Source organism: Chiloscyllium plagiosum, unplaced genomic scaffold, assembly GCF_037043375.1.
Source record: "Chiloscyllium plagiosum isolate Xiang-an unplaced genomic scaffold, Cpla_swu_hap1 HiC_scaffold_10, whole genome shotgun sequence".
NCBI classification, from domain to species: Eukaryota; Metazoa; Chordata; class Chondrichthyes; order Orectolobiformes; family Hemiscylliidae; genus Chiloscyllium; species Chiloscyllium plagiosum.
In genome coordinates this window covers 65,082,941-65,110,701 of record NW_028270148.1, presented here as the reverse complement: position 1 = coordinate 65,110,701, position 27,761 = coordinate 65,082,941, and the positions used below count along the sequence as shown (strand labels likewise).

The 27,761-nt window shown below is 40.7% G+C and overlaps 1 protein-coding gene across 4 annotated transcripts in view; it reads right to left on the bottom strand.

The window, feature by feature from the left end:
* The window catches only part of LOC122552887 (serine/threonine-protein kinase VRK1-like), a 111,088-nt gene that overhangs the window by 61,946 nt on the left and 21,381 nt on the right, over window positions 1–27,761 (bottom strand). For 3 of the 4 annotated variants that reach the window (XM_087991401.1, XM_043696034.2, XM_087991402.1), the window contains exons 4-8: window positions 27,537–27,606; window positions 27,122–27,209; window positions 26,931–27,039; window positions 23,769–23,861; window positions 18,226–18,358 (exon numbers count right to left, since the gene is read on the bottom strand). In XM_087991401.1, the coding sequence (XP_087847527.1) occupies window positions 18,226–18,358; window positions 23,769–23,861; window positions 26,931–27,039; window positions 27,122–27,209; window positions 27,537–27,606 (493 nt within the window). Of the gene's footprint in view, window positions 1–18,225; window positions 18,359–23,768; window positions 23,862–26,930; window positions 27,040–27,121; window positions 27,210–27,532; window positions 27,607–27,761 lie in introns of all 4 variants that reach the window. The other variant, XM_043696035.2, reaches the window with a different exon arrangement.

Sequence of the window (27,761 nt, the reverse complement as noted above, 5' to 3'; positions counted from 1 at the left end):
AGTAGCTCAGTGGTTAGCATTACCACCTCACAGCACCACCGACCCGGTCTCAATTCCAGCCAAGGATGACTGCGTGTGCTTAGTCTGCACATTATCCCAGTGTCTGTATGGGCTTCCTCCAGCTGCTCTGGTTTCCCCCCACAGTTGAACTATGTGCAGGTTAGCTGGATTGGCCATGGTAAATTGCGCTAAGTGTGCAGACTAGGTGGATTAGTCAATGGGAAATGCAGGGTTATAAGGTGGAAGGTGAATCTGAATGGGACGCTTTTCAGAGGGTGTGTGGATTCGATGGACTGAATGGCCTGCTCCCATACTGTGGTGATTGTACGAATGTACAGCTGTCTCCACAGACTTTTAAAAGAGACTTGGCTTTGAAATGTACTTGGCAGCCCCTGTGTAGAATTTGCTGAAGGTTACAGCAGAAACCAGGTGCTGCAAAGTTCTAGGGACAGTAACAACAGTCTGGATTGGATTTAAAACCAGCACTCCAGATGAAATTCTAATTCTAAATTCTAAATCACACTGCCACTGAATTTCCAAGTGAGAACCAAGTCAACAAAACAGTCTAGATTAAACGTTGAAGTAAACTTTTTTTTTCCCTCTCATTGTATCTCTAGATTCTCAGTTATTTTATTCTATTCCAACTCCATTTTTAAATTGAAAGATGAGGCCATCTCAAAGAATGGAAACATCAATCCTGTTCAACATGCTTTTGAGAGATTAAGATGGAAACTGACAGTTTTTCCATCCAAGGTGATATAATGCCAGTACTCCATGTAGTTATTTGACCAAAAGTGACAGAAAAAGTTACCAACAACTAGAAGTATTTCTAAATATCAGTTGCGACCAGAGTTCGAAAACGCTGCTGGAGAGCTGCACTCGATCTTAATATCCGTAACACAATACAGGTTTTGATACAAAAATCTGTGTTTTGAAAAGGACTCGAAATTGATATTACATTATGTACTCACCAGTCAATTACTTCAGCTTCTGAACGTTGACCAGGAAGCAGCAGATGCTGACATTCACATCTGCATTCAGCATTATTGATCAATAGCCATGTCACACCAATGTTCACTGAAGATTATCTCACCAGTACTGATTTTAATGTGAGGCAAGTCAACTGAACTTTGCATATTCTACTAAGGGTTTCAGTGCCCCAACTACCCATTCCCAATTCCAAACCTCCAAACACACACTACAATTTACCTCCTCTCCCTGATCCACCACACTACAAAACGCCCATCCACCCGCCCCCACCACATGCACAATAAGCCCCTTTTCCTGTGCCCTCAACTCTCCCACACGGTCATCAGTCTCTCTTCTACTACAGAACTACAGATACTGTAATTAGTCTGGGGCAGATTAAAGGTTTTTCCATTGAGTTAGCTTTGTTCACTTCAATAATGCAGAGCACATCACAACTTGAGAGAGAAAGAAAGAGACACACAAAAAGCTTACTGGAGTAATATAACATTGGGCACTTTCCATGCCTCACTAATAGCATGGGGTGCAGTGGTGGAGAAAGGGCCACTTGGATCAATTATATGATGTGTTTTAATTACATAACAGCATAAATATATTTAGCACAAAGGCCAGCGAGAAGTTGTCTTTTTCTCTCCTTTGTTCCTTCAAGTTAATTTAGTGCCAGTACTTGACAAACTATCTACAGAAATCACCATGAAGGTTCAATAGAGTGTAGAATCTGTAAGTCCTAAACAAAATTCAATATAGGTTGCTTGGTCTATTATAATCTCCGTTATGCAATGGCCTTGCTGGAAGACTATAAAAAATGCTATTGATTGGTGTAAGGATTATTGTGACTGCATTTGCTTTTCTCAGCTGGGTGGCCAGCAATTTACCTGACTTTGCCCAGGTTTCTAATATTTCTCCCTGGTCCAGAGATACAAAACTGTGCCTGTTCAGTGAGTAAATCATTTATGTCTTAATAGGCTTTTCCCAAGCAGTTATATATTTCTTCTTTATAATGACCTGCATGTTGTTTTCAAACTCAATATGCAGTTAAGGACTTCCTTGTATTTTTCCCCCTCTCTTCTGGATTTACGTGTAAGTATAATGAATGTAGCTTGTTAATATTATTGTAAGATTTAAACCAAACCTTAATGTGAATGAAACAAACTTTGCAATTAGAATTCTTAAAGTTTATTTCAAATGAATAAAATAGCATCCATCCCCTAAGTAACTGCTGTGCTGAAGCTTTGTCTTTCAATACCTTCTTTGAGTTTTATGACAATAAACTGTTTCATCTACAAGAACAAATTGTTGTGATATTTTCCCCTAAATTATTTGTTAATTCCTATGTTCTTAATTAAATTTGCAAAGAAAACACCTCCCCCCCCCGCCAACTTAGTGAGATTGTTGTAGGTAGCAATAGGTAACAGATCAAAAAGATTACACTTTCAATCTCCTGTCTCCGCTGAGGCATCTGGTCTTCCCTGATTTAGCTGCATAAAGCTGAAGTCAACAAAGGTTATTGCAACTGACCAGACTACAGTGACTGGTGCTCAAGCGGTTTTTGTGATTGAAATAGAATAAGAAGCAGTGATGTCCTGTGGTTAAATAAATAGAAAAGACTCACATTGAAAGCCTAAACACAAATATCATTGAAATGGTCAAGGTATTGACACCAATTAGAAAATTAATGAGAAAATAAAAACAATTCTAAACTATTTTCGAAACAGATAATAGTCACCATGTTAGCTCCTCAATATCACAGGAATTTCATTCAAATGTGTAAAACTCTAACATGATGGGTCATAGCTTTAGAAGAAAGGTATAGAGGAGATGTCAGGGGAAGGTTTTTTATGCAGAGTTATAAATGCATGGAATGTGTTCCCAGCGGAGGTGGTGGAAACAGAATCATTAGGGACATTTAAGCACCTGCCGGACATGCACATGGATAGCAGTGAATTGAGGGGTGCAGAGGTTAAGTCATTTATTTTACATTAGGATTAATGCTCGGCACAACATCGTGGGCCAAAGGGCCTGTTCTGTGTTGTACTTTTCAATGTTCTATGTTCTAAGGTCATGTTAAGCAATAATAAGATTTGAAAACAGAATTGTTAATCTCATCACGTTTATTTTTCACTTGATTGGTTTGTGCTCTGAATTTACTGAATCTCCTGAGGCTGATTTTCTGGATCCCTTTGCACTTCAACTGGATGGGCTAGCCTCATGCTTGCCCAATCTTCATATGCCTGGATGTTAGATTTATGTGAAAAGTCCAATTGTATCCTGGAGCAAGCCCATACCCAGGAAGTAAGGGAAGGACATTTGACCTCCTGCTATATTCAGGAACTTTTAAAATGACAATTAGGACTGCAGTGAATACTTGACTCAATATCTCCCAAATTCATTAAAATGAAACATTCATCTGTTGTCGGTGATCCCCTGGTTTCAGGAGTGCTGGATTATAAGGCCGAATGGACAATTTCTTCACAGCGCCTTGCAGTGGGTGTCCCTTTGAGATGGGAACAAATGAGGCATCAGTGTCAACACCTTTCTACCTCATTCAAATGACTGACCAGACCAGAATTTATTTGTACTGCTGCCTCATTAAAGCCTATGAACCCTGAAGCAATGTCAAAGGATTGGAGTTCTGCTGTGAGTGCACTTACACACAGAGAGGTCACATTCTGAGTCTGCTGGATCCTTATTGCAAATTATAATTTGATTCAAACATGATGCAATTGCTCTCCTTCACAATATCTCAAACAAATAAAATGGAAATTGCTGGAGAAACTCAGCAGGTCTGGCAGCGTCTGTGGAGAGAAAACAGACTTAAACTCGAGTCGAAATATCAACTCTTACAGATTTCCTGACACCATAGTTCTTTATTTTATATTATCACAATATCTAAATATTAGGGAAGTCATTGTTTTGGAGCACTGCTTGTCTAAACCATGTGGATGAAATGATTTGACAGTCTGGCCTTGCCAAACATAGTTTCTGAAAGTATACTATACATTTTACTGTTAAATGTTTGGGAGGGTGGTTGTTCATAGTTTGTTTTTCTGTTTATTTGGGTTGTATTAATTCCTATTGCTTTTCAGAGCTCAATTTTACACAGTAGTACTTTCATGCTTCCTGCAGTTTACAAATGGCTATTCTGACGTTTTTTTTAATTCATTCATGGAAATTTGAACACTGTTAGCAAGGCGAACACTTAATGCTCATTGCTAATTACACTTGACAAAGTGACAGTGAGCCACTTTCTTAAACCTTTGCAGCACTTAAGGCACTTCCACAGAACTGTTCAGTCAGGAATCCAATTTTATACTCCACAGTCTGTACCGTTCTGCTTGGGGGCTGGTTTAGCTTAGTTGGCTGGATAGCTGGTTTGCATTGTAGAGAGACACCAACAGCATAGGTTTATTTCTTGCACCAATTTAAGATACCACGAAGCACTCTTCTTCTCCAACTTCTCTCCTCGCTTGAGGTCAGATGATCCTCAAGTTCAACCACCACCAGTCATCCCTCCCTAATGAGGCAGGAGCTCTGTGGTCTCATAACACCACAATGACTTTATCCTTACAGCTCTGTTATCTGCTGAATAAACTGAATGAGCTATAGGGGAAGTTCACATTACGAAGGTTTAATTAAGAATATAGGTAGAACAGATGCTTGGGGCAAAATATGGCACTAATTTATTCATGTACGCTAAACAGCTGACTTTAACAAAACTAAAAATGGATATGGAACAATGATGTTTCAAAGTAACAGTTACTTAGGACTAGATCTCTTTAATCATTAAAAATAAATATTAAAAATATGAAAACTTAAATACTGCATGTTGTTGCCAGCTGCTATTTTAATTGCAGCAACTAAATAGCTCAGCTCAAATTTCTCTAGGGATTTCAGTACCTTTGAGATCCCCAAAGGAATTCCCACAAAGAGGCCAGAAAACAAAATATGATTTAGGCATTCTGCACAGATCTGCCCTTACTTAGAAAGGCAGATCAACAGGCCTAAGTCTGGCCAAAGTACAGGCTGGACATCACATCTAGCCTGCAGGGAAATAAGCACAGAAAACAAACAAAGCAACTGATAAAAAATAGATCCCTCCTCTTGATTGCTTTTTTTAAAATGGCTTAAGATCCAATTGTCAGAAGTACCTTAATAAACCCTCCATCCCAGCATGCACATCCTTGTAGTCCTGCTATTTTGTATCCTGTGCTGCAGGCTTCAGAATCTCAAAAATGTAGTTTGCAATCATGGTACAAGATGAATAGTGGTTGCTAAGAATGGGAGCAAACTCTTAACTCAGGATTCAAGATAGAATTGGTGCTCGGGGTGCACTTCCCTCGGCCATCCATGAGCACCCTGTGACCATTTTAAAATCACTGCTGGTAGTTTTAAATTTTACATCACTATCTCTCCTTTTTTGTCATTAGCACTCGCTTTGTCTTTTCCTCTGGGCACTCTCAAAATCTGTTCTATTTGATTCCTTCTCCTCCACCATCAGCAGCATTAAAACTTTTATTTTCTAGTGGAGAGCTTTTTTCCCAGATTCCCACTGATGCCATTTTAGTTGGGGCTCCTTGATTCCATACACAGTCAATCACAACCTTGATATCTCAGACAATCACTCTCAACTCACCTCTGGAGTTCAGGTCCATTATCCAGGTTTGAACGAAAGCTGCAAAGGGGCAAAGGTTGAGTGGCCTTGATGGAACCAGTGTCAGTGTAAGTCAGCAGGTTATTACTGTACAAGTGCCACATAATAGCACTGCCAATAGCCTCTTTCATCACTTAGAAGATCCGAATGGACTGACAAGATGATAATTGGCTGGGTAAAATTTGCTCGTCTTTGCCTACAGAGCATATTTGGGCAATTTCCCATAATGCCAGCGTTATAACTCTACTAGAACATCAAGGGCATGAGTGGCTCTGGAGCACATGTCTTCAGTACGACTGCTGGAAAGTTGTGAGGACCCCCAGCCTTTGCAGTAGCCAATGCCTTCAGCTATTTCTTAACACCATGTGGAATGAAACAAAATGGTTGAAGACTAACATTTGGGATGGTGGAGGCCTCACGGTGGATTATCCACTTGCCAACTCTGGCTGATGATTGTTGGAAATTACTCCACTTTGACTTTGGCATTGACATGCTAGGCTCCTCTATCAGTGAGGATGGGGATATTTGTGGAGCTTCTTCTTCCTGTCGGTTGCTTAAATGTTTACCACCATTCATGAACGGATGTGGCAGGACCGCAGAGTTTAGATCTGATCCGTTAATTTCGGGATCACTCTGTCCACTGAATGCTGCTGACATGGTTTGGTATACAATCAAACCTGTGTTGTAGTTGCACCAGATTGAAGCCTCATTTGTAGGCACATAAGTATTTAAGGTGCTACTCATGGCATGTGTAGCTGCACTCTTCATTTAATAAGGTTTATCTCCCAGTTTGAAGGTGATAGTAGAATATGTAAAGCCTTGAGGTTACACATTACTTTTCAATATAACTCTGTTGCTGTTGATGGCCCATAGCATCTTATCAATGCCCAATTTGAATTGCTAGATCTATTCAAAGGTTTCCCATTTCACATGTTGGTAATTTAGATTTTATTATCACATACTCAAGTACAGAAGTACAGTGAAAAGTATATAATGTTGCCACACACAGTGCCATCTTGGGTACAAAGGTACCAAGTACAAAAATCTTAGGTACAAAATGGTAAGAGAAATAGAGTTTAAAAATTAGGCATTACCTTCATAAAGTAGAAAAATAAAGAAATAAGGTAATAGTCAACATTAATTTAAACTAGAAAATAAAGGAATAAAGTTAAAAGCACAACAGTTTTTGATGATTCCTCCTTTTAGCTCACTCTCCAAGAGACCTCAGCCACCTGCTCTCATTGCCATGGATACCAGGGACCATCCTCACCACTTGCTCTTCCTGTTTTGGGCCGCAATGCCATCTGCTGAAACTGTTGCCTCCCCAAAACTCCCCCTGCCGCACAATATGATGGAAAGTATCATCAATGTGAAGACAGGGCTTTGTCTCCACGAGGCCTATGCAGTTATCACTCCTATCCACAGTGTCACAGACCGTGCATGTGTCAGGTAGCTTGGTGACGATAAGGTCAAGTGCCAAGGAAGGCGGAAGCGACATGTCGGGTAGATTTTGCATTGATTACGGTGGTGGTGGATCTAGTGGCAGTTGAAGCGACAGTGGATCTTGCAGCAGTTGTGGAGTGGTTGTCCTGGCAGCAATCATGGAGGCGGTTGTCATGATAGCAGTGGAAGTGATGTGCAGAGTAGTCATCGGGTATGTCCATCTTCCGCAGCTACACCAGCGCTATTCCCCACCTTTTCCTCTGCTACATTGGTGACTGTATCAGCGCCATCTCATGCTTCCACAAGGAGTTCATCAGCTCCACGAACACCTTCTACCCCGACCTCAAGTTCACCTGGACCATCTCGGACACCTCCCCCGCCCATCTCGACCTCTCCATCTCCATTTCCGGTGACCAATTCAACACAAACATCTACTACAAACCCACCTACTCTCACAGCTACCTTGACTATACGTCTTCCCTACCTCCTGTTAAAACGCTATCCCTTAATCCTAAATCCTCCGCCTCCACAGTATCTGCTCCCAGGAGGACCAATTCCACCACAGAGCATCCCAGGTGGCTTCCTTCTTCAAAGACTGTAATTTTCCCTCCCATGTGGTCAACGATGCCCTCCAGCTTATCTCCACCACTTCCCGGACCTCCGCCCATGAGCCCCACCCTTCCAATTGCAACAAGGACAGAATACCACTAGTCCTCTCCTTCCACCAACTTCTAGATACACCGCATCATCCTCTGCCATTTCTAATACCTACAAACAGACCCCCACGCCAGGGATATATTTCATTCCCCACCTTATCTGCATTCTGGATAGACCATTCCCTCTGCAACTCCCTTGTCAGGTCGACACCCCCACCAACCGACCTTCCACTCCTGGCACCATCCCCTGCCACCACAAACTTTGCCCACACCTCCCCCCTCATTACATCCAAGAATCCTTCCACATCCAACAGAGACTTACCTGCACTTCCACATTCATCATCTACTGTGTCCATTGCTCTCGATGTGGTCTCCTCTATATTGGGGAGACAGGATGCCAACTTGCGGAACATTTCAGAGAACATCTCCGGGACACATGCACCAAACAACCGCACCGTCCTGTGGCTGAACACTAACTCCCCCTCCCACTCTGCCAAATACATGCAAGTCCTGGGCCTCCTCCACCTCTACACTCTAGCCACCCAACACCTGGAGGAAGAACACCTCATCTTCCACCTTGAAACCCTCCAACCACACAGGATCAATGTGAATTTCACCAGTTTCCTCATTTCCCCTCCCTCCACCTTATCCCAGATCCAACCTTCCAACTCGACACCACACTCTTGAACTGTTCTACCTGTCCATCTTCCTTCCCACCTATCCACTCCACCCTCCCCTCCAACCTATCATCTTCACCCCCACCTTCATCTATCTATCGCATCTTAACCGCCTTCCCCCCAGCCCCAACTGCCTCCCATTTGTCTCTCAGCCCCCTTGGCCACCACCACCCCTCCCCCCGGCCCATTCCTGATGAAGGGCTTATGCTCGAAGCATCGAATCTCCAGTTCCTCGGATGCTGCCTAGTTGGTTGTGTTTTTACAGCACCATACTCTTCAATGACGACAAGGTCAAGTAAGTTTTTCCCATCACCGTAAGTGGTAATCAGCTGGAGATTTCGTTGTTATATTTGACCTGATGTCTTGAAACTTCACGAGGTCTGAGGCAACCCCTTGATGATCCTAGACCTCTGGGAGACGTATAACCAGCTATGTCACTGCTTCAAGTGGCACTGCCCATAAGAGGGAACTGTTTGCCTCATGTTGCTTGGCAGTTCATGGAACTGGAAGGAATTTCCCCGCTCCAACTCCACATATGGATGTTTTAAATCTCAGGAAAGACCTACAGCAAAGTGTTAGCACTTAACAGTGGGCCTTCCCCACTAGACGTGTCTAAAGGCTTTCATCAGTCTCCAAAGGGTGGCAAGATGTGGGCTGCCTGGATTAAATTCTGTCTAGTGAACTTGCCATACAACATAGACATAGACTTGGCACAGGTCCTCAACAACACACGCATTTTACAAATGCATTATGCCACTCAAGGTGCTCCTGGCATTGATGCTCAATAATGGGCAAGGGCACAACATCCACTACTCAATTCAAACGTAGATGCCTAACTGTAAGACAATAGACATATTATAGTTTGTTCATTTTCATTGCTAATTAGCATTAATTGGTGCAGCTAGTCAAGTGGCAACATTGGGCAGTAAAGCTATATTGAGTGCACGTGACATGCTCAATATCACTTCAGTCCAATAACTTTGGCTTGGAGTGTCTCTATAGTATTTTATACTAAAGCGTACTGGCACACAATTAGCTTCAGTTCACAGATATTTTAACTGAATGACACTTTATCAGGGGCACTCTGTCATGTCATGCAAAAGTCATTATTTCTTCCGTTTCTATTCCGATTCATAATACCAAATGGGAGTTTGACAATGTTGAATGAAAAATGCTTATTTCCAGAGTCGCTGCATTTCAAAAAGCACTTAGCAGTAAACTTGAAAACTATTCCTAATATACATCATAATTTAAAGTAATATTGTACAATAAGGGAAAAAAGTCGCAATTAGAAAAATTGAGGATATTTAAATATGTCGAACTGAACTGGTCTGCAGTAACAATCAGAATCACATGCTCCTTTTCTCATATTAAGGTTGCATTTTCTGAAGTCAGAGAGACTCCACTGATTTTTAAAAACAGCAGTGATTTTGGGATTCACAGAATCCACAGGATAAGGACGTGGGCTGTGCAGACCACGAATGTGTACCTTGCATTCAGCATCGCTGACCCTGCTGCAGTTTCATGCGTTCACATCAGCTTTGAGGGGTTATAGTTCACAGTTCCTGGAAGGTGTCCTGATAAGGGAAAATTTTGATCGGGAAATCTAAAAGATGTTACCCAATCCCTCTACTAAACTAAGGTCCTCCACTCACTCCCATTGGCCCATATATACTTCATGCCAACTTATGGCATTCTATACTCTTTCACCCAGTATTGACTTTATACAGAACCAGTGAACTGTAGAACAACAATCGCATGTGTGATAAAGCTTGAAAAAATTAAAATCATAATTTCCTACTTTCTTGACAAAAGTCTTTAACTCGACGTCCGTTAAAGTTTCAAAAATACAATCATTCAAACTTTCAATAGCAGAAACTAAAAGCACTTGACACCTCTTTATCTTGTGTAAACAAACATATGATTGGTCAGAAAAAAAGTTGTCAATCATTCAATGTTTTCAGTTGGACACAACTATTTCAATAATGTATTAGATGGCTGGATTCTCAGATGAATGCTTTGAGGTTTGGCTGAATGTAGACATCCATTAGTCTGCTGAAAGAGCTGCATCCAAGGGAAAATACTGCTTGCTTGACAGCTCTTTCTCTGTGATCTATTCTATCAATTGGACAATTGAGCATTTCTTAGATGTTTAGTTTTTTAAAAAACTTTTAGTTTTCCTAAATGTGACATCAGTTGTATTCAGGACATTTACGAGTCATCAAGAGAGCATCCATAACAAAATTAACATTTCTGATCAAGTATTAATTCGGTTTCTCTCCACAGATGCTGCCAAATGTACTGAATATTTCTCGTTTTTTTAAAAAATATTGGGGATTTCCAGCATCTGCATTACAAATATACAAATCAAGAGTAAGGGTTGGACAACCAATACCTCATGAAGGGCTTTTGCCCGAAACGTCGATTTTGCTGCTCATCGGATGCTGCCTGAATTGCTGTGCTCTTCCAGCACCACTGATCCAGAATCTGGTTTCCAGCATCTGCAGTCATTGTTTTTACCTAATCAATACCTCAAGTCTATTCCACTATTTAATAAGATCATGGCTGACCTGATAAATCCACATTTCTGCCCTTATTTATAACAATCTACTGATCTACTCCTAAAAATGCTCAAAGACTCTGCTTCCACCATCTTTCAAGAAAGAAAGCTCCAAACACTCATGATCATCTAAGAGAAAAAAAAAGTTCTCCTTAGTTCTTAAACATGGAAATCCTTATTATAAACAGTCATCTGTAAATCTACATTCTATCACAAGAGAAAACATCCTGCTGACATTTCTCTGTCAAGATCCCTCAGGTTTTTAATTGTTTCAATTATCATCTCTTGCTTTTCTAAACTCAAGCACATACAAGTGTTTTGTTTTTGCATATTCATAGGGAGCAGTTTTACTTGGAGATACCAAAATGCCATATTCTAATAAGAAATTGTACATAATTTACTTTATAAGGCAGGACAGAATAGGCTGTTCCTCTTTTGCTTTTCTTTATGAATCCAAAATTTCCCAACATTTTTGAAAAAAAAACTAATTGCCTGCAAAACTCTATCTATAATCTGATATTCCATGACTACTCCCATTTTACTCAATAATTCCAAGAGTTCCCTCGTGCAACAAGGTAGGAAACTCTACAACAGCTACGTTAACACTGGGATCTGACTTGTCTGTTAATGTCAAAAGATTGGATAACAAACTGAAACCGGGCTTGATAGACCATGTTTTGATTTCATGAAGTGATCACTCACTGAAACATAAAGCAGAATCTTCGGCATTGCATTAACAATAAAACAGATTAACAAAAGGAATCAAGAGAAGACTGAATAAACCAGACTATCTACATACAATGATGCTTAACCACATAGCAGAAGGAACTCTACATTAATCCCAAATACTCAGAAGCATAGAGTCACAGAGCACAGAAAATTTCCCAAACTGAACTAATCTCATTTGCCTATGTTTGGCCCATATGCCTCTAAACCTTTTCTATTCATATACCTGCCCACATGTTGTAATTTTATTTGCTTTTACCACTTCCTCTAGCAATTCATTCCATATACACAGCATCTTAGGCTTGAAAAGTTGCCCCTTTTAATCTTTCCCTGCTCACCTTAAACCTGTGCCCTCTAGTTTTGGACTCTCCCAGCCTGGGGAAAAGACTTGGCTATTCACCTTATCTATGCCCCTCATGATTCTATAAACTTCTATAAAGTCACGCCTCAACCACCTACTCTCTAGTGAAAAAGGTCACAGCCTATCAGGTTGTCCTTTTAAATCAAACCCTCCACTCCTAGCAACATAGTTGTAAATCTTTTCTAAACCCTCTCCAGTTTAATGACATCCGTCCAAAGGAGGGCTACCAGTACTTCAATGTCTTGTACAGATGCAACTTGATGTCCCAACTCCTTTACTCAATCCTCTGACCAATGAAGGCAAACTTGCCAAACGCCTTGTTTACCGCCGTCTACATGTGACATTACTTTCAAGCAACTACGTATCTAAATCCCTTTTCTCTCTTTTCAGCAACACTCACCCAAGTCCCTACTGTTAATTGTGTAAGTCCTGCCCTGGGTTGTCTTCCCAAGATGCAACATTTATCGAAATAAAGCTCCATCTGCCATTCCTCAGCCCATTGGCGCAGATGATCAAGATTTTGTTGTACTCTTCTTCACTGTCCACTATACCACAATTTACTATCCACAAACTTGCTAACCATGCCTCTGAAATTTTCATCCAAATCATTTAAATGAATGAAAAACTTCAGTAGACCCAGCACTGATCCTTGTGGCACACTGCTAGTCACAGGCCTCCAATCCTAAAAACTACCCTCGACCACCACCCTTTGTCTCCTGCCGTCAAGCCAATTTTGTATCCAATTGGCTAGGTCTCCCTGAATCCCATGTGACCTAACCTTACTAACTCGTCTACCAAGCGGAACCTTGTCAAGGGCCTTACTGAAGTCCACATAGATAACATCTACCGCTCTGCCTTCATCTGTCTTCTTAGTCACCTCTTCGAAAAACTCAACTTAATTTTGTGAGACACTGTTCCCCATGCACAAAGCCACACTGACTATCCTTAATCAATCCTTGCCTTTCCAAATGTAAATCCTGTCTCTCAGAATCCCCTCCAACAACTTACCCAACACTGATGTAAGGCTTACTGGTCTATAGGATTTACCTTGCAGCCTTTTTTAAATAAAGGCACATTAGCCACCCTGCAGTCTTCCGGAACCTCACCAGTGGCTGTCGATGATTCACATCTCTCTGCTGGGGCCCCGCAATCTCTTCCCTAGCTTCCCAAAAAGTGTTGAAATACAGCTGATCAAATCCCATGGATTTATCTAACTTCATGCATTTTAAGAGCTCCATCACTTTCTCTTCTGTAATGTGGACTCTTTAAAGATATTGCTATTTATTTCTCCAAATTCACTAACTTCCATGTCCTTCTCCACAGTAAATACTGATGCAAAATATTCATTTAGTATCTCACCCATCTCCAATGGTTCCATGCATAGATGGCCTTGTTGATCTTTATGGGGCCCTGTTCTCTCACTAGTTACCCTTTTGCCCTTAAAAGTACTTGTAGAATCTCTTTGGATTCTCCTTAACCTTATTTGCCAAAGCTATCCCATGACTCCTTTTTGCCCTCCTAATCTCCTTCTTAAGTGTACTTGTCCTACTCCCCGTGTACTCCTCAAGGGGGTCACTTGATCACGGCTGCCTGTACCTTTAAGAACATAAGACACAGAAGCAGAAATTAGGCCATTCAGTCCATCGATTCTGCTCCATCACTCAATCGTGGCTGATAAGTTTCTCAACCCCATTCTCCTGCTCTCTCCCCGTAATCCTTGATCCCCTTGGTACTCAAGAACCCATCTATCTCAATCTTAGATATACTCAATGACCTGGCCTCCACAGCCCTCTATGACAATGAATTCCATAATTTCACCACTCTCTGGCTGAAGAAGTTTCTCCTTATCTCAATTCTAAAAGGTCTTCCCTTTACCGTAAGAGTACCTGACATATGTCGTCTTCTTTTTCTTGACCAGAGACTCAACATCTCTCATTATCCAGTGTTCCCTACTCCTGTCAGGTTTGCCTTCACACTAACAGGAATACTCTGTCCCTGAACACTCCTGACCTTGCCTCTTAAACAGCCTCCCCAATCCTGATGAGGAGCTTTTGCCCAAAATGTCAATTCTCCTGCTCCTCAGATGCTGCCTGACCTGCTGTGCTTTTCCAGCACTATACTCTCAACTCTGATCTCCAGCATCTGCAGACCTCACTTTCCTCCTTTTAAGAGTTCCTGTGTATTAGCATCGAAAATGGCCTTTTAGAACTTTAATGTTGAGACCAGACCTATTGTTTTCTATAACTATTTTAAAACTAACAGAATTATGGTGACTGTCCTGAAGCACTCTCCCACGAGGACCTCAATCACTTGCCCTGCCTTATTTCCCAAGAGGATGTCAGGTTTTGCTATTTCTCTATTAGGTACATCTACATATTGGAAAAGAAAATTTGCTTGAACACGCTTAAGAGATTCCTCGCCATCCAAGCCCTTAACACTATGACAGTCCCAGTCTCTGTTTGGAAGTCAAAATCCCCTATCATTACATAGAAATCATAGAATCCCCAAAGTGTGGAAGCAGGCTATTCAGCCCAGAGTCCACACCGACCTTCCGAAGAACATTCTACCCAGACCCACCCTTATAACCTTGCAATTCCCATGGATAACCCACCCAGCCTGCAAATCTCTGGACACTATGGGCAAGTTGACATGGCCAATCCAAATAAGTTGGACATCTTTGGACCAAGAGAGGAAACAGAAGCAGCAGGAAGAAACCCATGCAGACATGGGGAAAATGCACAAACACCATGCAGACAATTGCCTGAGGATGGAATCAAACCTGGGTCCCTGGTGCTGTAACTACCATCCATTACAACCCTATTATTCTTACAGACATGAGATCTCCTACATATTGAAAAAAAATACTGGGTACATGCCTTTGACGTAGAACCTAAAACATCAGAGCTTAAAGGTAATCACTTTAAGTAACCTCTTCAGGATTTTACCCCAACACTTCTGGTCTGAGACTAACAATAACTCTTTACTCTAAGAAAATTCATTTCACTATATTCTTCCCTTCTCACCAGCATTGGTCTATACAACCACCTTTATCCAAAAATTTCACAAGATTTCTCCACTCAAAGTAAAACTGAAACCAAATATTTGCCATTCTGAATTATAGGTGTTTCTCCAAGCTTAGAAAAAAAGTTCCAGAAGTCTATAATAAACCTTGAAGCCCCATTATTTGCCTTGCTGGGTCATAAAACAATCCAAGATAAACAAAAGTCCAACAGTAGCACAAAAAAAATTCACTCTAAAACCAGGCCTCACCTGCTGCTTGTCATGATGACAATATAATAGGAAAGTTCACCAGACCCAATCTTCCCTTGCTATTTTATTGATGACCTGGTGCAAGAGTGCTGGTAAAGTACAGATCAAATTATTCAGATATCTCCAGAAATTTTCATCACAATTATGTAATTTTGATGTTGTAGAAGTGCTTCCACAAGTTATGAGCTTACAGTTTGCCTTCTATAGTAGAGTGGTAGACAAATGCCTCACAGTCAAAACATGTGGTGCTAGAAAAGCACAACAGGTTGGCAGCATCCACAAAGCAGGACATTCCTATGAAGGGCTTATAAATGAAATGTTGAGTCTCCTGCTCCTCAGATGCTGCCTGACCTGCTGTGCTTTTCCAGCACTATACTCTCAACTCTGATCTCCAGCACCTGCAGACCTCACTTTCCTCCTTTTAAGAGTTCCTGTGTATTAGCATCGAAAATAGCACCACACTTTTCAACTCTGATCTCCAGCATCTGCAGTCCTCACTTTCTCCTAAATGCCTCACATTAAAAGGTTCAATTCTACATATTCTGCAGGATGCTGACAATACTATGGCTTTAAGAAATGTATTTTGTCCTTCTTTTTAAAATGAAGACAGGTTGAGACGGAGGCTACGAGCGGTTTATGCAAAGCCAATAAAGTAAACAGCCTGCGAGGTCTTGAGTTTTTTTCATCTATGATTGGTGTGGTCAAGCTCCTACAGAACCAGAATTGTTAGTTTTAGCTTCCTGCAGAGTCTTGAAGCTGGAAGTGGTAGTTTTTATTCCTCCCTCTGTTACAGCTAAAAGCCGGGGTTCTCTGCCTGCTACTGGAATTGCATATGACACAATATATTTTACTGAATTTGCCTTTGCCAAGGATGGGTTTATTGGATGTCACTAACATTGGAACTGTGTACTTTGTTAAGCATTTCGATAGTCACAGTTAAGCCAATTCTTTTCTTTTTACTTTGTCTATATTTTAACTGTAGTATAAAAATAATGTGTATTGTGCTTAAAGTTGAGTAGTTTGACCAATTGAATTGTATCTGGAACAGTACACCTTACATTTACCTTTAAAATAACATTCGGGTCTAAGCTATTTATTTTGAGTGGTTTGGTGTGGTCCATGACAGCTGTGCTTCTCCTCCTCCTCAGACAGGAGAGCAGCTGTCTGTCTCTGTTGACACAAGGTCAAGAAATTTAAAATTAGGAGGGAGAAGATGGGGGGAGGACAACCTCACACAATCAGCATAATGCATACGGAAATTCGAGTAGCAGAAGCAAAAACAATTTAAAATGCTTTCCAAATCTAAGGGTTCTTGTAGCACAGTGGTAGTGTCCATACTCCTGGTCTAGAAGGCCTTGTTTGAAGTCCCACCTGCACCAGAAGTGTGCAACTACTGAGCAGGTTGATGAGGAAGCTACCTATTTTCTAAATCTATGGAGAAATAGTTAACCTGTGCAGTTTTTTAAAGCCATATCTGGCTCTAATCTATCACCTCGGGTACAATGAGCAATGAGATATGTTGTGTCATGCCATTATTGTCTCATTTAATTATGCAAACCCATTTCAAAACAGGTATTTCCATCATTTAGGAGAAATTGTACCAGATCGTTCAGCTAGATATTCCATAGGACATATAAATCACTGAGGAGAAAGTGAGGACTGCAGATGCTAGAGATCAGAGCTGAAAATGTGTTGCTGGAAAAGCGCAGCAGGTCAGGCAGCATCCAAGGAGCAGGAGAATCGACGTTTCGGGCATGAGCCCTTCTTCAGGAAGATATAAATCACTGACTCAGCCTCAGCCTTCCATTTCAAAATATTGGCAAGTCCCAGGTCAGCACATCTGAATAGGAAGTTGTGTCATTAAAACTGTCAACATTCACATAAGCATCCAACACTTTCAAGGGTGACATTATGATTTGGAACAAAATATTTAACACGAGGCTAAAGTACAATACAATGTCTACCCTGTTCCTTACCTTAAATAATCATCTGTGTCAGCATGCAAATGGAAGTGCAGAATAAAAGTTTGTACAAAGTCTCTTTTTAAACCTGTCAAAAATCTAGATGTACGGTCAAAGGGTTCTGATCCTACTACTCTCCTGCTGACCCCCATTCTCACAAAAAAAGACAGGTCTTTCCAATGTTATTAACACATAGCCCTTTCTCCATTAAAGATATTCAAGGAATCCCAAACGTGAATTACGAGGTTCCACACAATCACTGCTATCCTTCCACAGTTGCTCTTCTTTTGCCCTCTAGGCATTGTATAGATTCTTATTTCCATTTTAATTGACCTATCTACTTTAGTTAAGTAATTCTTCAGTTTACACATTTTTCTTGGGTATTTCTTCTGCATTTTCAATATCAGTTTCAAGAATGCATTCCATTTCCCCTCAGCTGAGATATCATTCACTGATAGCTCACAATTACCTTATTTTAGCTCAACCCTCATTCAACTGATGGCTTGCTTTTGAAAGTAGGTATCTTACTCCAAGACTTCAAAATGAGTTACAGTACAAAACCTTTTTTAAAAACAATCCCTAGTTGAAGGGCCTGACAAAATAGCTAAAACAATTCGAACGAATTTGAAAAGAAACAAATCAAATTCAGTTTCAGTGTCCAAGTTATGGTATCAGATGTGACAATGTCATTACTTTCAAGATTATTATAATACTGCATTACCAGAGGAGTAAAGTCTGTGCTTCTGGGATAGTACTAATTCCTGCATGGGTCAGCAATAAGCTTTCATAACCCATACAGCAGTTGGTTCACTGTAGCTATACAGGCTGGATTAAAGTGTCAGACACACAAACAAGACACACAATATAAATTCTGCCCCAATCTGGCAGTGTAGATGGCTAGTTACACAGTAACTGAATAGATGTCATTCCTACCTACACCTTTGTGAGCATCGATACTGGTAAATTCAATCGTCCCATTGTGACCTTTCTTCGGATCCTCCTTATACTGCTTGTGAGCTCCATTAGGATGATATCGGAACGCCAGACCATAATCTGCTAGATAAATCTGAAAGAAGAAAAAACATGTCATTTTGAAAAAAAAATTATTTTTCTCAAATTTTCTACATCAGAACTTCCCATGTCATTGTTGACTCTACACCCTACCCCTGTAGAGGTCAGAGTTAGTGTGAACTGTTGGAAATCTCTTTTCCAGAGCTCCCGGTCCCCTTCCATTCGCAATGAGTCTCCACCCTACTGTCTGTAATTGTCCCCTCTCACAGTGACTGCAGTACAGTGAAGCCATCCCCAGATTTATTTTGCCCATTTTCTTCAGAATTTCATATACTGCTCCTGACCATTATTGATCAAACTCCCAGGATTTCTCTACACTACCCTGACTGAATGACCATAAATCCCCAGACAGCTTGCAATTGAGCTGCAGGACTGATTGTGGTCCACTTCTTTGACTGCAAAGATACTTACCACCACACACTGGCAGGACAAGTGTGTGACTGACTCTGGCCAATCCCCTGGGTAGGAATCTGAAAAGCCATTTGCTGACTGTGTCAGTACTCCCTGGCTGAGCATTGTCCAACTTGACATAACTAAGGGTGGGTCCCATTGGAGTTTCACATATGGTGACATTCCCTATGGAATCAATCTAGTGAACCTCCTCTGAACTGCCTCCAATGTTAAACAGATAGATGGAGACAGACCCCAGAGAGACAAAAAGACATGAAAGGAATAGGTATAGGAGATTTATGGATAGCAGACCAGGACAGGACAGAAAAAAAGCTGAATAAATGGTAATGAGGTAATTGTGCTAAAAGCATCCCATTTTGTAACAGAAAGTGGGAATGGGGTGGGTGAAAAAAAAACATGCAAGGACAGAATTAGGCCCGAAAGTTATTGAATTCCATGTTGAATCCTAGAGACTGCAAGGTCTCCAAGTGGAAAATGAGAAGTTGTACTTTGAGCTTACGCTAAGGCTTACTGGAATATTGCAGCAGGTCTGTGAAAAAAAATGTTGGTGTGGGAACAGGGGAATGTGTTGAGTTGTCAACTGGATGCTCAGGGTCATTTTTGCAAACCGAGAGCAGATGTTCTGCAAACTGGTCTTGTAGCCAGCGCTTCATCTCCCTGATGTAGAGGAGACCATATTGTGAACAGTGATTATAGCAGATTAGATTGAGTGAAGTATAGGTAAATCATTGCTTCGCCTGGAAGGTGTGTCTGGGGTCTTGGATAATGAGGGAGTGAGGAGGTAAACGAACAGGTAATACACCTTCTGCAATTGCATGGGAAGGTGCTGTGGGGAGGTGTATGAGTGATGGAGGAGTGGAGATAGTGTCAGCACAGCTCATCCACTGTCTCAATCGTAGCTCTTACTGTCTCTTATTCAGCTTTCTTCCTTCCTGGCTTCAAACATTATGGGCTGCAAAACGAAGCACAGCAAGATAGCGGACAAAGACACATCCCTCCCTGACGTGCTCAACGTTTTCTATGCTCGATTTGAGCAGAATGCCAGCGGTGCAGTGATGCCTGCCCCGACAGCTCCAGATGCACCTGTTCCCTCTGTCATCACTGCAGATATCAAATTGGTCTTCCTAGGATTCAACCCAAGGAAAGCGACAAGTCTTGACGGTGTTCTCAGTCAAGTACTCAGATCCTGCCGTGGAGCAGGTAACTGGCGGAGATATTCACTGACATCTTCAACCTGTCCCTCCTACAAGCTCAAGTCCCCAACTGCTTCAAGAAGATCACCATCATCCCATTCTTAAGAAAGCACATGGAATGTGCCTTAGTAACTACCGCCCAGTGGCTCTGACCTCAATAATCATGAAGTGCTTTAAGAGGCTGGTCATGGCTCACATAAGCTCCAGGCTTCCAGCTTACCTCAATCCCCTACAATTTGCCATTCAATGTAATAGGTCCATTGTGGATGCCATTTCGCTAGCCCTGCACTCACCCCTGGTACATCTGGACAACAAGGACACCTATGACAGACTGCTGCTCATTGGCTACCGCTCCACCTTCAACACCGTTACCCCCTCTAGACTGACCTCAAAACTCCGTGACTTTGGTCTCAGCTCCACACTCTGCAAGTGGATCCTCAGCTTTCTGACCCACAGACCACAATCAGTGAAGATAGACAATTACACCTCCTCCACTGTACCACTCAACACTGGAGCCCCCCCGAGGATGCATCCTCAGCCCCCCTACTGCACACCCTGTACACACACAACTGTGTTGCCAAATTCCAAATGAATGCCATCCATAAGTTCACTGGCATAGCAGGACAGATGTCTAACAATTCCGTAAAAATACAGAAGGGAGATAGACCACTTGGTGTCGTGGTGCAGTGAGAACAACTTCTCTCTCAATGTTGCTAAAGAACTGATCACTGACTTCAGAAAGAAAGGAGAAGAATATGTCCCCACCTACATCAACAGAACTGAGGTTGAGAGGGTGGAGAGCATCAAGTTCCTCGGAGTGACGATAGCCGACAACCTGTCCTGGACTTTAACGTACATGTGATGAACATGAAGGCACAACACCGCCTCTTCTTCTTCAGGTGGATCAGGAAATTTGGCACGATCATAAGGACCCTCATAAACTTCTACGGATGTACCATTGAAAACATACAGTCTGGGTAGAAAACAGTCAGGTACGGCAACTGCTCTGCCCAGGACCATATGAAACTACAGAAGGTGTTGTGCACAGCCCAGACCATCACAGAAACCAACCTTCCATCCATGTGCTCCATTTGTACCGCTCGCTCCAACAGAAAGGTTACCATCATCATCAAAGACTCATCGCACCCCAGTAATGATCTCCTACAACCTCTTCCATCAGGCAGAAAACACACCCACCAGCAGGTTCAGGTACAGCTTTTTCCTGGCTGTTATTAGACTGATAAATAGACTCTCTAGCCTCAAATAATGCTGATCTTGCCAACGTTGATCTTGCCTAGTGCATGCCCTGTACAATATAACCTGTATACCTCTGTCTAAATCTTTTTACAACCACTGATCTGTACATCTTTGCTTACTAGGATCTGTCTGCGCTGCTCATAAACATAGTTTTTCACTGTATTTCGGTACACGTGACAATCAATCTATCTGTTATCTTTTTGTTTACTTACCCCTTTCATATCTCTCTGTGCAGCCTCTATCTCCATCTATCCACTCAGCTTTCCCCCCCGCTGTCTTCACCCCTACCACTCACATTTGCTTCTGTATACCGACTACTTGTTTCTAGCTGTAACAGTTCCAGTGAAGAGTCCACAGCCTCAAAATATTAGTTCTGCTTTCTTCTCACAGATGCTGCCACATGTGCTGAGTTTCTCCAACAACTTCTGTTTTTGTTGCCTTCCTTGTTGCCTGCTGTACCTGCGGATTAGTTTTCTGAGATTCATGTACGAGCACACCCAGATCTCTCTGCACTGAAGCACTTTGATGTTTCTCTCCATTTAAATAATAACTTGCCTTTTGTTCTTCCAACCAAAATAACGTTCTGCTTATCCATATTAAACGTCATCTGCTCAATTTTGACCCATTCCCAAACGTATCCATATCCATAGATAAAAGTTTCTTATTTCTTCATTGCCACTTGTTTTCCTGTCTATTTTAGTATTATATGCAAATTTGGTCATAATATGTTCTATCCTGACATCCAAGTCATTAATACAGATTGGAAACAGCTGAAACTTGAGGACCAAACTCCGTGACACCCCAGTAGTTACATCTTATCAACCAGGAAATGACCCGTTTATCCTGATTCTCTGCTTTCTGTTGGTTAGCCAATCACCTGTGCAAACTAATAAATTACTCTTAACCCCTGTAATCTTGCCTTCTATATTAACCTTTTGCATAGCACCTTGTCAAATGTCTTCTGGAAATCAAATATACTACATTGACGAGATCACCACTGTCCATAAAGCTTCTTAAGTCTTCAAAGAATGTTAGCAAATTAGTCAAACAGGATTTGCCCTTCATAAAACCTTGCTGATTCTGATCGATTGTATTTTGACATTCCAAATGTCCTATTATTACTTCATCAATAATTGATTCTAACAATAAGAGGTCCATAGTTTCCTATTTTCTGCCTCTCTGCCTTTTTGAATAAGTGTGTTATATTAGTTTTTTTTCAATCCAGTGGGACCTTCCTCACATCCAGAGAATTTTGGAATATTATAACCAATGGATCCCACTATCTCCATTTCATTTAAGACGCTTTCCTTTAAGGGTATAAGGCATTAGGCCCTGGGGACTTGTCTGTCTTTAATCTGAACAGTACTTTTTCTCTCGTGACGATGCTTGCTCTAATTTCCTTCCTTTCTGTAACCTCTACACTACCTGTAATATTTTGGATGCTACTATGTTCCACTACAAATTCCCCAGTCAGTAGTGGGGAACACAGAGATGGCAGAGTCATTAAATATTTTGTTTCAGTTTTCAAGGTGAAGGCTATCAGTACCATCCCAACAACAACAGGTAGTGCAGAAGTTATAGAAAAGGAGGAAATTAGAACAATCTTGCCTTTACTCTCACCACACCAGGCAAGAGAAAATTCTACCCAATGTTTTGAGGCAATATGACTCTTCTTTTGATCTCCACCTTAATTAGTTAATTTAGCATTGTTTATTAACTTTGTCAACAAAGTTGTTTGCTAAAATGTAGAAATTAACCCATGTGTGAAAGCAGAATAGCAGATGCTTTTGTAAATAATAGCGAATCATCCTTTGGTAAATACTTTGTTCAAGGAGTGAAACAATTATATTGGATGGTTGGCCTATCTGAACACAAACAACAACAGAAACAAACAATTTGGATATTGACTGAACTCTGTTTGAAGGTCAATAAGTTCCCAGGGACATACCTGATGACAAATGTTAAACATTTCAATATAAACTTTGCCAGTCAAACACTTAATTAAAAAAATAAAGTGATACAATAAACTGTAATATCTCCAGTTTTCTGACCACATTGCTGACACCACAGTTTCCATTACAAACTGCAATTTTGCATCATTTGAGTAGTTGGCATTTGTCTTCACTAATATTCTTACACTTTTTTTATAGCTTCAAGTACAATAGTTTTGCAAATCTCTTTCCATTTGCTCTTTGTTCAACAGTTCTCCACAACAGATTGCATATCCCAGTTCAACTTATTTGAGTTGTGTTGCAGTACAAGAAATGACATGACAATGACACTTGCAAATTATGAATATTTATGAAGTAATTGCTTTGGGAATCTAACAATGAAAGATGTCTCACATTCAACAGGCTACAAATGTTCTACAGCCATGATATCAGCCTCCATATATTTGTAAAAAGGCGACTGAGATTCCAAAATCAGTCACATCAAAATAGCTTACACCTTTCATGTTTATGCACTTTCTTAAGACTTTATTTCTCTTTTGTTCATTCAGCAAATTAAAAACATAACTGTTATCAGCACAATGGTGCACAATACCTCTTTGTGATTTCTGAAGCCTAGAAGTAAGTTTGCTGACTTGATATCACCATGGATGTATTCGTGTTCATGAATAAACTCCAAAATCTCAAGCTGCAGAAATGAAATTTTTTAAAATGAATATTAGTCTGTAAGATATGGAGAATAATACATTTTCCTACAGGTTACATTATTCATGATTTAACAGTCGTAATAATAAGCTAACATAATCATGATCTGATCCACATTAACCATCCAGCTAACTCAGTCAACTCTCAACCTCCCAAGATAATTTGATTTGCTATGGTCTGCAGCTTTCAATACAAATATACAAAGCAAGAGTACAATTGCAACATTTAAGAGGCATTTGGATGGGTATATGAATAGGAAGGGTTTGTAGGGACATGGGCCACGTGCTGGCAGGTGGGACTAGATTGGGTTGGGATATCTGGTTGGCATGGACAGATTGGACCGAAGGGTCTGTTTCCATGCTATACATCTCTATGACTCTATGACTCTACTCGACCTCTTGAACCAGCACTGCCCATCAAAAGATAATGTCCAATCTGGTTGCCCCACATTCCCACTCACCTACAATAACCTTTCACCCTCCTGTTTATAAAGAATCATTCTAGCTCTGCCTTAAAAACATTCAGTCTGCTTCTTTCATCTTTTGGCTCTTGACACTGTGAGGAAAAAAACTGCATCTCATCTCTGTCTTAGATGGGTTATCCTTTATTTTTGAAGTGACCCTGAGTTGTAGAATCTCCCACAAGAGGAGAACTCCTTTCCACATCAACATTATCAAAACCTTTCAGGACCTTATATATTTCAGTAAAGTTGTCTCTCTCTAAATGCCAGAGGATTCAACCACAGCAGCCCAATCTTTCCTAAAGAAAACCTGCCCATTAAAGAAATTAGTCTGGTAAAACTTGCCTGAACAGCTTCTTACAACATATTTACATTCTCCCTTAAATATGGAGAGCACCAGATATGGTCTCGTCAATGCCCTTTTTAGCTGAAGCATAACATCCCTTCTTTTTGTGTTCAAGTGTGCTTGTAATAAACATAATATTATATTTGCTTTCATAATTACACTCTGCACCTGCTCACTAATCTTCTGTGATCCATGCAGTGGCACACCCAGATCTCTCTGCATCTCGCAACTCTGCAATCTCTCACATTTATTAGTATGATTCTTTTTCATCCTTCACACAAACATTGATACTGACGGTGGAGGCTCCAATTTCTTTCCATTACATGACTGACCAGGAAACTTGACTGCTCTTACCACTTGCCACTGGTCCATGCAGAAGGATTTAGAAGTTAATACCCAACTATTATGGACTCATTACCTTTCTTCTTGAGCAGGACTTGAACTCGGAGCTTCTGGCTCCAAGGCAGGGATGCTATCCATAGCACCTGGTACTGCACAAATCACAACCAATAACAAACCAAATGGCGAAAACATCTCTGAAATTTAAGTTAGCTTATTGCCTCACCTCCAAAGTTTTAATAATAAGAATTTTTCAAAGTTGGTAAATCATGTTGATGTGCAATTGCACAGGTTCCTCTCATGCATTACACTGGTTAATTCCTCTTATGCAAAAACCCAGAGACAGACTGGTCTCTAAATGAATGAATCATGTCCAAACCTAAACTGGAGTTCACCAAGCTCCTTTATATCTGCATCGCTAGCAGGCGTCTTGGAAATATTAGGAGAAAGTGCAGATGCTGGAGATCAGAGTCAAAAGGTGTGATGCTAGAAAAGCACAGGCAGCATCCGAGCAGCAGGATGGAGAGCTTAAGCATGAAACGGCTTGGAAATATTGCCTACAGAGATAAGCCATGCCAAGGAAGGTGAAGCAAAGCATGTCAATTTACAAGCCTAGTTGATAGCTAGTCAGCACACATAAAAAGTTTAATCACATTTCCTTATTTATCCTGCATTTAACCTTCACTAGTGTTAAGCATTTTTAGATCATTAATAATGTGCAACATTTGAATTCAGCTGATTTTCATTTCTCCTGACTTTAAGTAGATACAAGTTTAAGGACCACTTATCTAAAGAGATTCTAGTACTGTCAGAACTATAAATCAGTCGGCTAAACAGGATCTAATTCTTTCAAAATATTTGCTGCATCCTTATGTCTTAATGTTGATAAGCTACAAATATGAGCATTTCACACTACTGCTGTATAATAAAAATGCAATTCAGTAACTTCATCCTCAAAAACTCCCAGAAAGGCAGGACACGACAATCTGCAATATCTAAAATTCATGAATGTCTAAATTTCTCCATTCCTTTAAAGGAATTAACTCCAACACCACTTAAAATTAACTACACAGTGCAAAACTGGAGTCCATAAGGATCTGACCAGTCAAGGACATAAAATTCTCTTCCCTGAAGGTCCTGACTGAATCAATTCAATTTAAACAGCCATCTGGCACATCTCACTGTCATTTCTGCTCTAAACCAGATTTATTGGCTTGAACAACATTGAGACTGTCAGCTTTTAAGCTCTCAGTTATAGTGAAGTATGAGAACCACTCGACTATCATACCATCAACCAAGGATAAGTAGGCAAACTCGGAAATAACTGGTATGGAGTTCCAACCCGGTCTTGCACATCTTAAAACAGAATTGTTGTACAGACCAATGCGATCATTTCCAGGTTTAATGGATTCTCCTCTAGGACCCATCACACGCCTGCTTCTGACTTTGCAGCTAGGGTTATTAGAAAGTAATATGCAGCTGGAACCCTGGCTTATATTTTTCTTCTCACTAGCCTGGGGTGAAGACGGAAATCTTTGGACTCAAGGGTCTGCCTTGTCTGAGAGACCAGTAAAATAGAAAGATCAGACTTATCATTTATAAGTTATGTCATGCATTTCTTCCCAACATCAAAGATATTTCGGAAATACTTTGATATTTGGAATCCTAAAGGGAATAAAAATGGCCATGTAGGAGTGCAAATACATAGGAGCTGGTCTACCATGTTACATTAACAGTTGTTCTTGTCCATCTGATTCTGTCCATAGATTGTCTGATTAACCCAGGTACTCATCTTCATGTAGATGATTCAGTTGTTTCACGATGGGAGATAACACCCAGAATTCCCTCATCTGGCGTCCTATTGGTACAATATTTCACCCAATCATTATGCATGCCCAAATACTTACCAGTCGACTGCCTATCAGCAAAACAGTTGTTTTACTCAATCGGTTTCCACTTGCTTCCAGCACTTTTTGCAAATCTACACCAAGTCTGTCTAATACCATGAACCGATAGCTGTAAAGAAAACAAAAGTCACCATTTCAAAGAGATAGGGATGGTCTGGCATTTACTGGCAATAAATCTGGAACTTTCTCACCTTTTCCCATTGTGTTCAACCAATCCTGATCCCCAATAAGCAGGTATGCCTAAGAAACTCAACTGGTGATCCTTCATCCATTTCTTTACTGATAAAGAAATACACAAACAAAAGAAAAACTTCATTAAAATGTTTGTACCTTCTTTCTCTAAAACTAAGCATACCGAATTTATTTCTTTATGATCTTAATCGTAGTGTTGCAATTACATTTCAGTTACTATTTTCCTTATTCTTAATCTGTAGAATAAAGACAATGATGACATGCAGGCTTTCACCCTGAACATACTGATGCAGTAATTTTAAAAAAAAGCTATACAAAGGCATTACACTATGCATAAATTCCTCCTCATTAAATACAAGTACAGTCCCACAAATAAAACGAGCATTTAGCACACTCTACATCATAGTTACCCACTGTGCTCAGATTTCGCCACTCTCTGATAAAATTTCAGCTCTGTGAACAAGGGCCCATTATCCTGGTGCTCCTGAAAACAAGAGGTACCTCTTATAATAGTGCATTCATACAAAAGAGTAAGAGAATTGGCATCAAATAAACAGGTGGCTCTTCTTGTCTCACCTTTATTACACAAAGTAGTAACATTCAAGTTCTGATTCTGCTTGTGTCCCAGCAAGAAATTAT